Below are 13,366 nucleotides of genomic sequence, written 5' to 3' on the forward strand. Positions count from 1 at the left end.
CTGTAAGAGATATCAGTGGGGCTCTCTTAGTACCACTGAAGCGAATCACATGGTTAATGACAGGAAGTTTAAAGCTGCAAGAACGAAGGGAGGGGAAAAAAAAATAAATGAGGAAGTAGAGAGAGTAGGTTGATTTAAAAAAAAACAAACAAGAAGAAAAAAAAGTAGTTACAAGACTTCCTCCAACTGACCTGCGCAATGCTCATGCTGTCCGGGACGTCCTGCTCTCCTTCAGGTCCTGGTTCTTCCTCAGGTAAGCTGAACCAGGACAAAAAAAAAAAAGAATGAAAAAGAAATTAAAGAAGGAGAAGAGTCATTTGTAATGAATGAAGTATTCCTGTCCAAGCTCTTAGAATCAGACAGGATGCAGCTGGGCTTTACAGACTGTGTGTGTGTGTGTGTGTGTGTGTGTGTGTGTGTGTGTGTGTGTGTGTGTGTTTTAACCGCCTGACACACAGGTGTGTGGTGGCCATGCAAAGCGAGGTTTCAGCCAGCAGCGAGTAACCACTTAACGAGGCCAAATGAAGTTCGCAAACACAGGCAGGAAAGGGGAGGGAAATTATTTTGACTAGCAAATGAGCGCTCAGGGCGTGGAACGAGCCGCTCTACCGGCATCCAGACTGAAACACTGACCGGATTTAACGCAGGAGGAGTGGAGTGTGTTTTTAATGAGGCTCGTGTCACTCGCACGATTCAGAAAGAGAGTGTAAAACGTGACAGAAAAATAAAAAAGGGCTCACCTTTCGGTTAAAGAGAAAGTTTGCCCCGCCGCAGACCCGTGAGCTGGGGGAAATACGTGGCCCGGGGAGGCGTGGTGGAGGGGAGAGAGCTCAGATAGGCTCAGAGTCACTTCATCTGGTGGTTAAAACAGTTTGTATTCATGTTAGTTTAACACGTGGACATTCAAGTAGCTCCCCAACACTATACACCACACAAGCTTTTTTTCCTACATGTATTTCCAAGAAGGAAGCACGTACATCGCCACGAGCGAGCGAGCGAGCGAGATAAATATCTGCGTAAATATGACCTAAACGTCATCAGATTTCCACACAAGTACTAAAACTAGACATGATGATCAGGTGCGAGTGAGCGAGCGCCCGGTTTGATTTAAAGAACAGGGATCGGTCAGAGTCTGATCTTCACAACACGTGTTCGTGGAAGTGTATCACGGCGTGAACAAAGGAGCTTTCTGAGGACCTCGGAAAAAGAGTCGTTGATGTTCATCATGCTGGAAAAGGTCACAATACCATCTCTAAAGAGTTTGGACTCCACCGATCTACAGTCAGACTGACTGTGTAGATATGGAGGAAATTTAAGACCATTGTTCCCCTCCTCAGGAGTGGAGACCAAGAAAGATCACTCCAAGAGCAAGACGTGTAATAGTCCACGAGGTCACAAAGGAACTCAGGGGAACTTCTAATCCACTAAAGGAACTCTCTCACATTGGCTAATGTTAATGTTCATGAGTCCACCATCAGGAGAACACTCAACAACAATGGTGTGCATCGCAGGGCTGCAAGGAGAAAGTCACTGCTCTCCAAAAAGAACATTCCTCCTCATCTGCAGTCTGCTTGTGATTCATTTCGGTATGATTCTTTTCACATGTGATTCATATTCCTGAGATTCATATTCAAGTGATACATTTTCATGTGATTCATTTACATATGATTCATTTACATGTGATTCATTTACTAATTTGCTTCTCTTTATGCAGTTTGCTAAAGATCACATGGACGAGCCAGGAGGCTACTTGAAAAATGTTTTGTAGACAGATAAGACCAAAGTAAAACTTTTTTTTTTGTTTTAAATGAGAAGTGTTATATTTGGAGAAAGGAAAACACTGCTTTCCAGCAGAAGAACCTTCTCCCCTCTGTGAAACATGGTGGTGGTAGTGTCATGGTTTGGGGCTGTTTTGCTGCATCTGGGCCGGGACGACTCGCCATCATCGATGGAACGATGAATTCCGAATTATATCTATATCAGAATTCTAAAGGAAAATGTCAGGATATCAGTCCGTGATCTGAATCTGAAGAGAAAGCGGGTCACGCAGCAAGATAACGACCCTAAACACACGAGTCGTTCTACTAAAGAACGCTTAAAGAACAATAACGTTAATGTTTTGGAACGGCCGAGTCAAAGTCCTGACGTTAATCCAGTAGAGATGTTGTGGAAGGACCTGAAGCGAGCAGTTCATGTGAGGAAACACACCGACATCCCAGAGTTGAAGCTGTTCTGTACTGAGGAACGGGATGAAACTCTTCCGAGACGATGTGCAGGACCGATCGACAGCAGTTGTGCAAACCTGCTGCAGTTATTACTGCATGAGGGGGTCACGCCATTTTAACACGGATTGCCTTCGACCAACTCGGACATTGTAGCAATAAAAAAAGTACACATCCATAACCTTGTATTTATATTAAAATCCACCAGATGCAGGATTTAAGATGGACGTCCCCACGTCCCGTCCCACCATCTTCAAACAGTTTCACAAAATGAATACACAATGCACTGCTGAATGCTTGCTCTTAAATGCCACAGCAGTGACTAACTGATATTAATGAATTCTAGAGAGAGCTCTCACCAGCACACTGAGGGTGGGAGTGTGAAAGAGAAGCACTGCAGCACACAGCCTGCTCGTGGGTGTCATCAGGCCCGGTGCAGGCTGGGAATCTGGCTTCCTCCTGCAGGGGTCAGAGAGAATAAAGTGAGACATGGTTTATTTTTGCGTTGGTTTGTCAATAGTTTATGCTGCGTGTCATGCCTGTGACTACATCACAGGTCCCTATAGACATTCTATTTTTTTTTTTTTTTTTAAATACGCCAGATTCAAGTACAGAGAGACTTCCTGGGTTAGGCACTATTTAAGGAACACATCGTATATGTACTTTATGGTAGGTTCTTCTCGAAGAAGGTCGACGCTAGAGTTGTTCCCCGACAAGGTTCCATTGTAGGCCCGCTGTTATTTATCAGATACCAGAAATGCATCGAGATTAATACTAGTATCGGGGACAGTGCTTCGTTTACTTGTCGAAAAAAAAAATCTCATGATACCACGTGACACTGTGTGACACAACCCTAGTGCATATACACGGTGTGGTCAAAAGTTTGTGGACACCTGATCACCACACCTGTGTGTCCTTATTGAACGTCGCGTCCCAGATTTATTCCCCTTTGGCTGCTATAATGAGCTCTGCTCTTCTGGGAAGGCTTTAGATTTTGGGGCGTGGCTGTGCGGGGGATTCGTGCTCATTCAGCTACAAGACGCCGGACGCTCGAATTCTTCCAGTCCGACCTTCATGGAGCTCGCTTTGAGCACAGGTGCATCGTCATGCTGGAAGAATGTTTGGACAGCCTACAGAGACGTTCTATATAGTTGTGGGCGTGCAAAATTTTTGACAACAGTTTGAGCAGGAACCACAATATGGGAGTGACGGACAGGTGACCGCTTTTTTAATACAAAACTTTTACCAAAAAAAAAAAAAAGTGTACCTGTTGCGGTTCGCAGTGATCCTCGAGTCGATCCTCATCAAGAAGAGTTTCTGAAATGTAACAATATCGACGTTAAATAATTATCTGTGCGCGCACACACACACACACACACACACACACACACACACACACACACACACACACACTCTCACCACCAACCCCAGTGCCATCATTGAGACATTACAACCGGTTATGAATGCAGAATGCCTGTCTGATGGTCGCTTCGTACTGTGATGGATGAGACCTGAACCTAGGTGTGGCCCAAGAAGACGAATAGGCCGAGGCAGAAGCACCATAGAAGGACAAAATCTGGAGCCAAAAAGCATCCCAGACTCTTCAGATTAAGCCGCCTGCCCTGTGACTCTTGGGATATAAAAGGATTAGGGAGTTTAGAGACTAAGCAGAGCTTCATTTACAGAGGCTCAACAAATAAAACGCTCGACGACCGAACAGTACAGCACAGTATTGGATATGAACCCAAATTCAGAACTACACACACCCTTTCAAGTACCCTTGAAAGAAGGAGGAGTTGCGCAGAGGGTGTGAGGTGACTAGTAACGGACACGGAAATCTATCCAAATGGTTTTTCCAGCAAGAAACGCAAATAAACAGCCGATTTACGTTAAATTGCACGTTTCAAGTTACTTTGACTCCTACTAGTATTGAAAAAATAAAAATAAAAAAAAGGCAATAAAACTAGGAATAAAAGAAGAGGGTTTGGACATACAATGGTACAGCAGCTTACTGTAATGAACAGCTGCAAGTGAAATTGTGCAGTAGACTACATAAGTGTAAACAATTCACTGAAAAAAAATACATACATATACACACATACATATACACACACACACACACACACACACATATATACATATATATATATATATATATATATATATATATATATATATACATATATACATATATATATACATATATACATATATATATACACATATATACATATATACATATATATACATATATATATATATATATATATATATATATATATATATACACATACATATATACATATATATATACATATATATATATATACATACATATATACATATATACATATATATATATATATATATATATATATATATATATATATATACACATATATACATATATACATATATATATATATATATATATATATATACATACATATACATATATATACATATATATACATATATACATATATATATATATATATATATATATATATACATATATATATACATATATATATATATATATATACATATACACATATATATATATATATATATATATATATATATAAATATATATATATATATATATATATAAATATACGTATATATATATATATATATATATATATATATATATATATCTCGAGGAAAAAGTCACAATAGTGACGGCAATGTGAGGCACGAATTAAGCCAACGGTGCCAATACTTTAAATCAGAATCCTAAAGTTTAACTCTTATGTTTTATTCCTCTTACACCACAGCAATTCGCTTTTTTTTTTTTGGTTTAAATTTAATGCTTTCATCCATTTAATGCTGTGAAACATCTGGAGAAACAAGTTAATTCCTGTTCTCACTTACTTTATAGCAGCTATAAACAGTCAGTCCCTCGCTAGCCTCTCTTTCAAAGATAATCAGATCAAAATAAATACATAAATAAATAAATAAGTTACAGCGAGACCAGGATAAACTCCTCTGTGTGAAGATGGTGGAAACTGAAGCGAACAGGAAACGTTCGATAAACATCTCCTTACGGAAAACTTCCACCAGATAAACGTTTACACAGCGGGGCGTGCGCCGTGCAGGTCTCAGACTCGGCGTTACTATAGAAACGCTAACGTGTTCGACGATAGGCGATTTGCAGCGGTGCTACTCTTAGAGAAAATTAATCGACACGTTCTGACCCAGAACTTGGCAGATAGACCCGAGATGCTGTTCTCACCGCGTGGTCCGGTGTCCGTGATGCTCTCTCGCTGAATCTCCTGGGACGTGGCGGTACCTCGGAGCTTCTCGGCCTCATCTCCAGAATCACGCGTCGTTTCTCTCCGTGTATTCGATTCCTGTTTAACGTCTTCCTCACAACTTGTCTCGTGTAAGCCCTCGAGCTTGCTCAGGCCTTCCTGTAACTCCTCGTCCTCCTCACCACCACCACCATCATCATCATCATCAGGAGGAAGAGGTTGCTTCTCATCGTCTTCCTGTGTGTGCGTCTCGAACTCCGCGGTGTCCTCTTCAGAAGGAGAGTCGAGTAGCGGATACACCCTGTCCCACTCCGGGGATGAGTTTTCCTCCTCGTACACAACCTAAACACACACACACACACACACACACACACACGCATTACACTGCAACAAACTCAATCTCCAAACAGCATCGTGGACAACAAAGTGTTCGAATGTATCCATGTTATCGTTTCTATAGCAACGGCTCGTCCATATGCACTTGTTCGGCAACGCATCCTCCACGTTATCCGATTAAAAAAAAGGCACGTCATCGTCGATTCTGGAGACTTTTATCTAACATTTAAGGAAGGAGTCTCCAGTGTCAGACGTAAAGCTGTAACCAAGTTTCGCGCCATCTTCAGGACAGACGAGTTTACGCAGCACGGTCTTTCTACAACATGACCAGCTGGCCTTTTTTTAATTTCTTTTTTTATTATTAACTTCGAGGGGGAAAATAAATAAACAAACAAACAAACAAACAAACAAACAAACAAACAAACAAACAAACAAATAAATAAATAAATAAATAAAGCTGCCAACAGGAGGACTGTTTATAGCTGCTACAACGGAAAGTGCAAACTTACTTCAAGGATGTTCCTCAATGTTAAATGATTTATTAAAAATCGTTCATTAATTAAAAAAATAATAATAAAAACGGAATTTGTCGGCAAGTTTAGTAGTATAAGAGGAATATAACAGTTCGGAACGTGCGGTTACGGAAAAATAGTCGACTTCGGGGTGGTAATTATGGATTGTTGTTTTCCTAGAACAGCAGAACAGTTAGAAGGTTCCGGTAGTTCAGGTCGAGTAGCGTACCTGAGGCGGGTCCGTTTGACAGCTGGCGTCTCTGAGGTCCTGCTGAGCCTTCAGCTGATCCAGCTCCTCACGTAATAGCAGTTTGTGATGTTCCTGTTCCTGCAGCCTATAAAGACCGACCGACACACACACACACACACACACACACACACACGCACAGTGTAAAAACGTCTTCTTTTAGTGTTGAATTCACACACAATCATCTACTTTGCCTAATAAACGAGTACCGTTGAGTACGACCCCTGCTGATATTTAATAAAGATTTAGCCCTGGTTTCATCTCCCAGTAAAAAGCGATGCAGCGGCGCTTTAGTGCTTCTTAGATGCTGCACATCTCTCTCACCTCCTCGTCTGTACACTCTGCTCAAACAGATCAGCTTCCAAAGCTGATGCCATTCCGTGGCACTCGAGTTGAGTCTCTGTGCTGTATGGCAGCATTGCATTCTGGGACTTTGAGTTGGGAACACTTGCTCTTTTTTGCCCTGAGGAGCTCAAAGTAAATCCTGACCCTTATCAGTAATGTTTGAGGTTGGGTTTTTTCCTCTCCCTCGCCCAGTATAAAACACCATTACGATAAGGATCCCCCGACACACTAGAACCAGAATCGCTAAACACGCCACAGATATTTCGGTATAAACACATTTAATGTGTTTCAGGGTGGAGATGAACGTCACGTCATCACAGCGAGCGCAGTAACAGTCTCCCTGTGGTGTTATCTCCTCGCCCCTTCCTTCAACTGTAAACATGCCATGTATCAGATCATCACCCGTGAACTCGGACTGAACCAAAAACCGTCTCGGGGGGGGGGGGTTGTGTTAAGGGGGACGCAAGTCTCCAATAGAGCATGTTTATCCGAGTCAAACATCTCAAGGTCACTTTTCATATAAAACAATCAGTGATGGATTCATGATAAATCTTCACACAACAGCACGACAACTTTTAACTAAACGTTCAGGGGAACCCCCCCCCCCCCCTCCCCCATCACTCACCTGACGGACAGGTGCAGGATCTCGGTGCGTGACCGGCGCATGTTGCTCGCCATCTTCAGCAGTTCCTTCTCCAGCGAGTCCGTGTACTGCTTCAGCCGCTCGAGGCCGTGAATCCACTCGCGACGCCGCTGCTCCAGCTGAACCCGCAGGCCCTGTGACCCCGAGTGACCCCGGCTTCCATTAACAAAAACTCCACGCCAACAAAATTCAATAATAAATAAATAAATAAATAAACGCCCTGCTGAAAACGTTCGCTTACTGCAGCTCCAGTGACTCAGAATAAAGTGAAGGAGATGGTGCTGTATGATTAGGAGCAGTGTGTGTGTGTGTGTGTGCGCGCGCGCATGCGTAGGCTGGCTGTGATTTGTGATGTGAAGCCGAGTTAGGAAGTTTGTGCTCAACAAAACCTTGCTGCATGAGCCACAGAGCACACTCTGAGCAAATTCCTGAAGATGATTTCACTTGAATGGACTGGCACATTACTTTTATAATATTTGAATTATAGCACCTTTATTCTTTTTTTTTTTCCTCCCCCCCACCCCCCACGCACACATCCAATATTATAGATTTGGAAAAATATTTCGTACGATTAATTAAAGAAAAAAAATTTTTTTTTAAAAGGATAAAAAAAGTAACCAACATTTAACTACCTTTTATTATTTTCTTTACTTTTAACGACACGTGAAAAAGTACTTTTTTTCCTTTTAAATCACCGTTTTTTTTAAACCCACTTCTTTTTCTCTCTCTCTTTTTTTTTTTAAACACACTTTATAATACATTTTTATATATTTTTTTGCTTTTATAAAAGGATTTATTTTTAAGAATAAAAACATACTACAATAAACAAGTAGCTTACTAGGGTTTATTAAATGGCCTTACTTCTACTGGCACATCGCTTTTATTATTATTATTATTATTATTAGAAATATTGTACTTTTATCTGTTAACACGCTTTAGATAATAAATAAATAAATAAATAAATAAATAAATAAATAAATATATATATATATATATTTTAAATCACTTCGCATTTAACTAGCTTTTATCATTCGCCTTCACTTTACAGGTGCATTACTTTTACATAATGATAGTCTTACATCATCAATTATACTATGGAATATATTTTCCGATACGGTGAAGTTTTATGTGAGGAGATGTTGAACAGTGAAGCCCGGCGGCGGTAGACGACGAGTCTTACACCTCTCTCCAGTTTCCTTCATCACCACTGATAGAAATGCAACCTCGTTTTATACGATACATTTTCAACACCGGCGCCTTTACATCAATGTCCTAATACCTTCTTGGATCTTATTTACCTTTCCCTAACACACTATTTTTACACTATAATACTTACACTTTATTTATACGTTCATCTCTTTTGACATTTTGATGACTTGCAGTGATGAGTCACCGGTTTATTTTTTTTACATCACTATTTATTGTAAAGCAGCTTGAGCTGCGTTTTACATCTAAAAAAAAAAGATGCTAAACAAACCCAAATAAATGAGTCAATAAATAATCGTTATTAATTAACCGCAATGCTAAGACCTTCGTATTTCATTACGGTTAGAACGTTATATTTTATTATATGATCTGATGTATATTATATAAGCACTCCAGTAGAGCAGATATCAAACCTTAACATCTCAAAACATTAAAAACCTGACCGTTTGAAGATGGAAGTCATGGTGGCATCCATTCCAGCACAAAAATTAAGCATGGATGATGGGAAACCCTGGTTCTAGATAAACTCCGGCTCTCTGCACTGCACCTCTGACTCGTGGGAATTTGACCATGAGCTGTGTGGGCGACTTCAGCCTGGATTGTTAACTAGTAGGAAAAAATGTGCATGTCGTTCTGCTCCAACTCTCCCTTTCTCTTTCTCTCTCTCTCTCTCTCTCTCTCTCTCTCTCTCTCTCTCTCTCTCTCTCTCTCTCTCTCTCTTTCACACACGAGCTTGGCAGGCAGAATTATGTAATGTCGAAAAGTGGAGAATGGTGATCTTATATAATCTTTAAAGAGTCTTGTATCCTTCTCCTCAGCACCTTTTTAAATGAATCCTAGTGGTATACAAGGCCACCATTAATGTGCTTGGTATCGTTTCTATAGTAACCGCTCATTCACAGGGACTTGTACGACAGACGCTCCACGTATAGGGATTATATAAGAACAGGCACTTATGGTGAAGCATGGTGTTGGTATCCGGATGCAAGGCATTGAAAATGTCATTAAAAATGGATACAAGTTAGGGCATGGCGTTCTTCAAAAAAAATAAACACATAAATAATCGTAAACAAATGGCTACGGTATAAAATGAATAAAACACTGTTACAGGAAAAACCCCACTGATTATATTCCGAAAACTACATGACACAGTGATTTGAATGATCTTTTTAAAAATCCGACCCTATGCCATTCCTGCCCATGTTCACCAAGCTCCGCCCCCCCAGGATCTACACAGGCCACAGATTGTGACTGACAGGAGGCGCATCCAAACACAAGCAAGCATCCTGGACTGGAAGTCAGCTTTCCAAACGGGTCTCTCAGCCATTTAATACACTTTTTTTCCTGAGGTCATTTATTAAACCATTATTTTTTTTTGATTATGTTTGATACATTTTCTAGGTTATCTGTACAAGTAATAAATAATTACTTTTTTTTTTTTTTTTTTTTTTTTAAATCCAATATTGCACCTTTAAAGTGTAGGAAATAATAAAAGCGCCATAAAGAACCCGAAGTGTTCATACAGATCAGTTTGTTCACCTGGCGTTTGGGGTCGGGGTCGGAGTCCTGCACTTCTTGACTCTTCATAAAGCCTGGAAATGCTTCGAGGACCTCCAGCATGTCCTCTTCAAACTCGCGCCTCTGGATCAACACACACACACACACACACACACACACACACACACACAGAGTGTTTTCTACATTATCATCAACAATATCATCTGCATTATTAAATCTAATCTAGAATGCAAGCTAGGGTGAGGTTAGCTAGCTAGAACTAGCTAGGTTAAGCGCGTTGTTATGGTAACCGTGTGCATGTTGAGTGAGCCGCTTATTTTTCCCCATCAAATAACTGTAAAAAGTGTGAAAGCCTACAGAGATAAGATAAGAGAGGAATATGTGTGTGTGTGTGTGTGTGTGTGTGTGTGTGTGTTACACAAAGCTCATTGCTTAACATTCTTCCTTCACCGATTTGTTAAACAATGACCCAAATGACACCTTTCTATTAATTCTCCCATTCTAATACGATATCGTTCTCGAAGCTACCCAGGTACCGTGGACGCTCAACGTAAAACGTGTAATCGTCGACGTGGTGCAGTTTTCTGTAAGGAAATACGTTTCGTACGTATAGCAGGAACAGTGAAGCATGGCGGTGGTAGCATCACGTTCCGCGTGGCCACCGTTAAGCAAAGATAAGCTAAGCTAAACTGGGGAAATCCCTTGGTTACAGTAGCGCAATCACACACGACAGATAAGAAAATACACATTAAATTGGAATAGAATAGAAAAACGTCGGAAAAAAATAAATAAATAAAATAATAATAATAATAATAATAATAATAATAATAATAATTTGTACACCATGAACACCTCATTTTATTCTTTCCATGTTCTCATTATGGATTTGATGACCTGTGGAAGTTTCTGATTGTTTTTTTTTTCCCATAACTAAACCAACCACGATGATACTTTTCCAGAAGTTTGCCACTCTTCTACGTTCGTTCTGTCGGGTAATACCGTAGCTCGACATGAGAAAGGTGTGTGAAAACGGCTCGGATTGACATTACCAGTCTGTTTATCAGGATTTTAAACTCCTGAGACATCTGCTCAGGTGTGGGACCCTGCAGGAGAAGAAGAACCTCACGGTCCAGAGTCTCGTCCAGAGGCGAGGCCAAGCACATGGAGGAAAAATGCTCCGCCCCCTGCACATACGGCGTGTATTAAAAAGATAGTAAGACGACAGAATTAAGATGTTTCATACGTGATAACAGTATCCTGCATGCTTTTATACTGTATCCTGTGTGTTCGATAGCTGCCGTTGTGGTGTTTTAGGAGTGGATGGAGATGAAGTGTGTGTGGGAGTCGAGTGTGTGATCCACTCAAAATCAGACGGGTGATAATCTGCGTCTCTCTCACACACACCTCGGGTGGATTCTGTTGCGCCAGGGCTAGCTCCGTCTCCAGAGAACCTGAACTCGTCTGATTCAGTCTGTACGCCACAGACAGGGACAGACCAGGACTACACACACACACACACACACACTGTATAAGAAGAAATATTATGCAAGAACAAGTCATTTGATGTAAGCCCTTTTCACACACGCAAGCCCAAAATTCCCAGGAATTTAATGGCATTTAAACACAAAGTAGTTTAGTATGTGATCGAAATCCCAGGAATCTGACCCTTCATACCTATATAACCCTGATCATCATCATCATCATCATCATCATCATCATGGCTCATGTGTAAACAGAAGCAGATACATTACTGGGAAAGGCGCACCGGAACGCCTTGAAAGAGCGCCGTTCGGATTTTTATAAGAGTCATGCACGAGTCAAAAATATCTTTATATATTTAAGGGCACTTTGAAATCTTTGGCATACTTTATCGCGCTTCAACGGGAACCCCGGTGTGTTCTCCTCCTCGGCGAGGTTCTTTAAGCAGGTTAGAACACAACGAATCACACCGGTGTCCCAGAGCATCCGAGCGACGCGGACGTCCAGCTCCACTTCCAAATGAACTCACTGACTCAGTGAGACGGTGATTCGATTCTGAATCGACTCCACTGAAGGAAGTGAATCGAACACGTCATGTCTTTTTGGGTCGCAGTGGATTTTTTTTTTTGCTTCGGGCTTTTGTGTAGATGCGAGCTGCTGAACAGAGCCAAATGCCATCATGGATCGTGGAGACTTGGGCCGACAAACAAAAAGAGAAAAACGCTAGACGCGACAAAATAAACTGTTTATTTATGTAACTATAGAGTGGTTTTTCTGCACACTTTGTTTACCTCAATAAGGGAAAGATCTTCACGGGTACTAGAGTTTTCAGCTCTGCACTCCCCTCGTTCGACATGAATTTTTTTTTCCTTTGGCTTAGGTTTTGATTATTATTTTTTTAAGCGCAGTGTGAAACTAAACCAAACAGGAAACCAAACAAACCATAAGTTTCGATTTCTCTCTGAGTCAGACTCGACAGAAGGACTAACAGGTGTGAAAACACACCACGTTACCCGGGTAGCACGAGGACTAAACGCGTGAAGCTCGCAATCCCCTAACGTTAGCTGGTTAACCAAAGTGCTACTAGCAAGCCGCTATGGTTGCTAGCTAGCCACATCTAGCATGGCCAGATGTTTTTCCACATCTATTATTGCCATTATCAAGGTTATATTTCATATCTACTAACTGTTAGCTTTTTGTAATTGTCTTGTATCATTCACACTCTGTAAAAGACAGATTTTAACAAAGTGTGTGTGTGTGTGTGTGTGTGTGTTTATATACTCTTACATGGCCACATCTGGCTGCAGCAGCTGCATCTGACTCTCCAGCTTGCTCTTCTCTGCTCTCAGCAGCTGGAAAAGATGAATCCAAATTTAAAACAATTCACTTACACCAAACACATGACAATGAGGTTCATGAACACACTGCGTTCGCGCGCGTGTGTGTGTGTGTGTGTGTGTGTGTGTGTGTGTGTGTGTGTGTGTTACTTCAGTCACTGAGGAGTACTCCATAACCGCAGCCTTCAGCTCCTCGATCTGCCTCATTTTCTGGAAGTTTAAGAGACCAAGATGAAGTAATTATATCGGAATAGCACACATCTC

General features: G+C 41.0%; 1 protein-coding gene across 1 annotated transcript in view; it reads right to left on the bottom strand.

Annotated features, from left to right (window-relative positions):
• The window catches only part of lrmp (lymphoid-restricted membrane protein), a 40,849-nt gene that overhangs the window by 20,685 nt on the left and 6,798 nt on the right, over nucleotides 1–13,366 (bottom strand). Inside the window, exons 11-22 of the mRNA XM_017494373.3 lie at nucleotides 13,253–13,312; nucleotides 13,053–13,117; nucleotides 11,691–11,787; nucleotides 11,336–11,470; nucleotides 10,308–10,409; nucleotides 7,545–7,696; nucleotides 6,557–6,662; nucleotides 5,461–5,821; nucleotides 3,490–3,539; nucleotides 2,582–2,681; nucleotides 741–855; nucleotides 192–258 (exon numbers count right to left, since the gene is read on the bottom strand). Coding sequence (XP_017349862.1) covers nucleotides 192–258; nucleotides 741–855; nucleotides 2,582–2,681; nucleotides 3,490–3,539; nucleotides 5,461–5,821; nucleotides 6,557–6,662; nucleotides 7,545–7,696; nucleotides 10,308–10,409; nucleotides 11,336–11,470; nucleotides 11,691–11,787; nucleotides 13,053–13,117; nucleotides 13,253–13,312 — 1,410 coding nt within the window. The remainder of the gene's footprint in view (nucleotides 1–191; nucleotides 259–740; nucleotides 856–2,581; nucleotides 2,682–3,489; nucleotides 3,540–5,460; nucleotides 5,822–6,556; nucleotides 6,663–7,544; nucleotides 7,697–10,307; nucleotides 10,410–11,335; nucleotides 11,471–11,690; nucleotides 11,788–13,052; nucleotides 13,118–13,252; nucleotides 13,313–13,366) is intronic.

This window comes from Ictalurus punctatus, chromosome 19 (genome assembly GCF_001660625.3).
Source record: "Ictalurus punctatus breed USDA103 chromosome 19, Coco_2.0, whole genome shotgun sequence".
In the NCBI taxonomy this organism is placed as follows: Eukaryota; Metazoa; Chordata; class Actinopteri; order Siluriformes; family Ictaluridae; genus Ictalurus; species Ictalurus punctatus.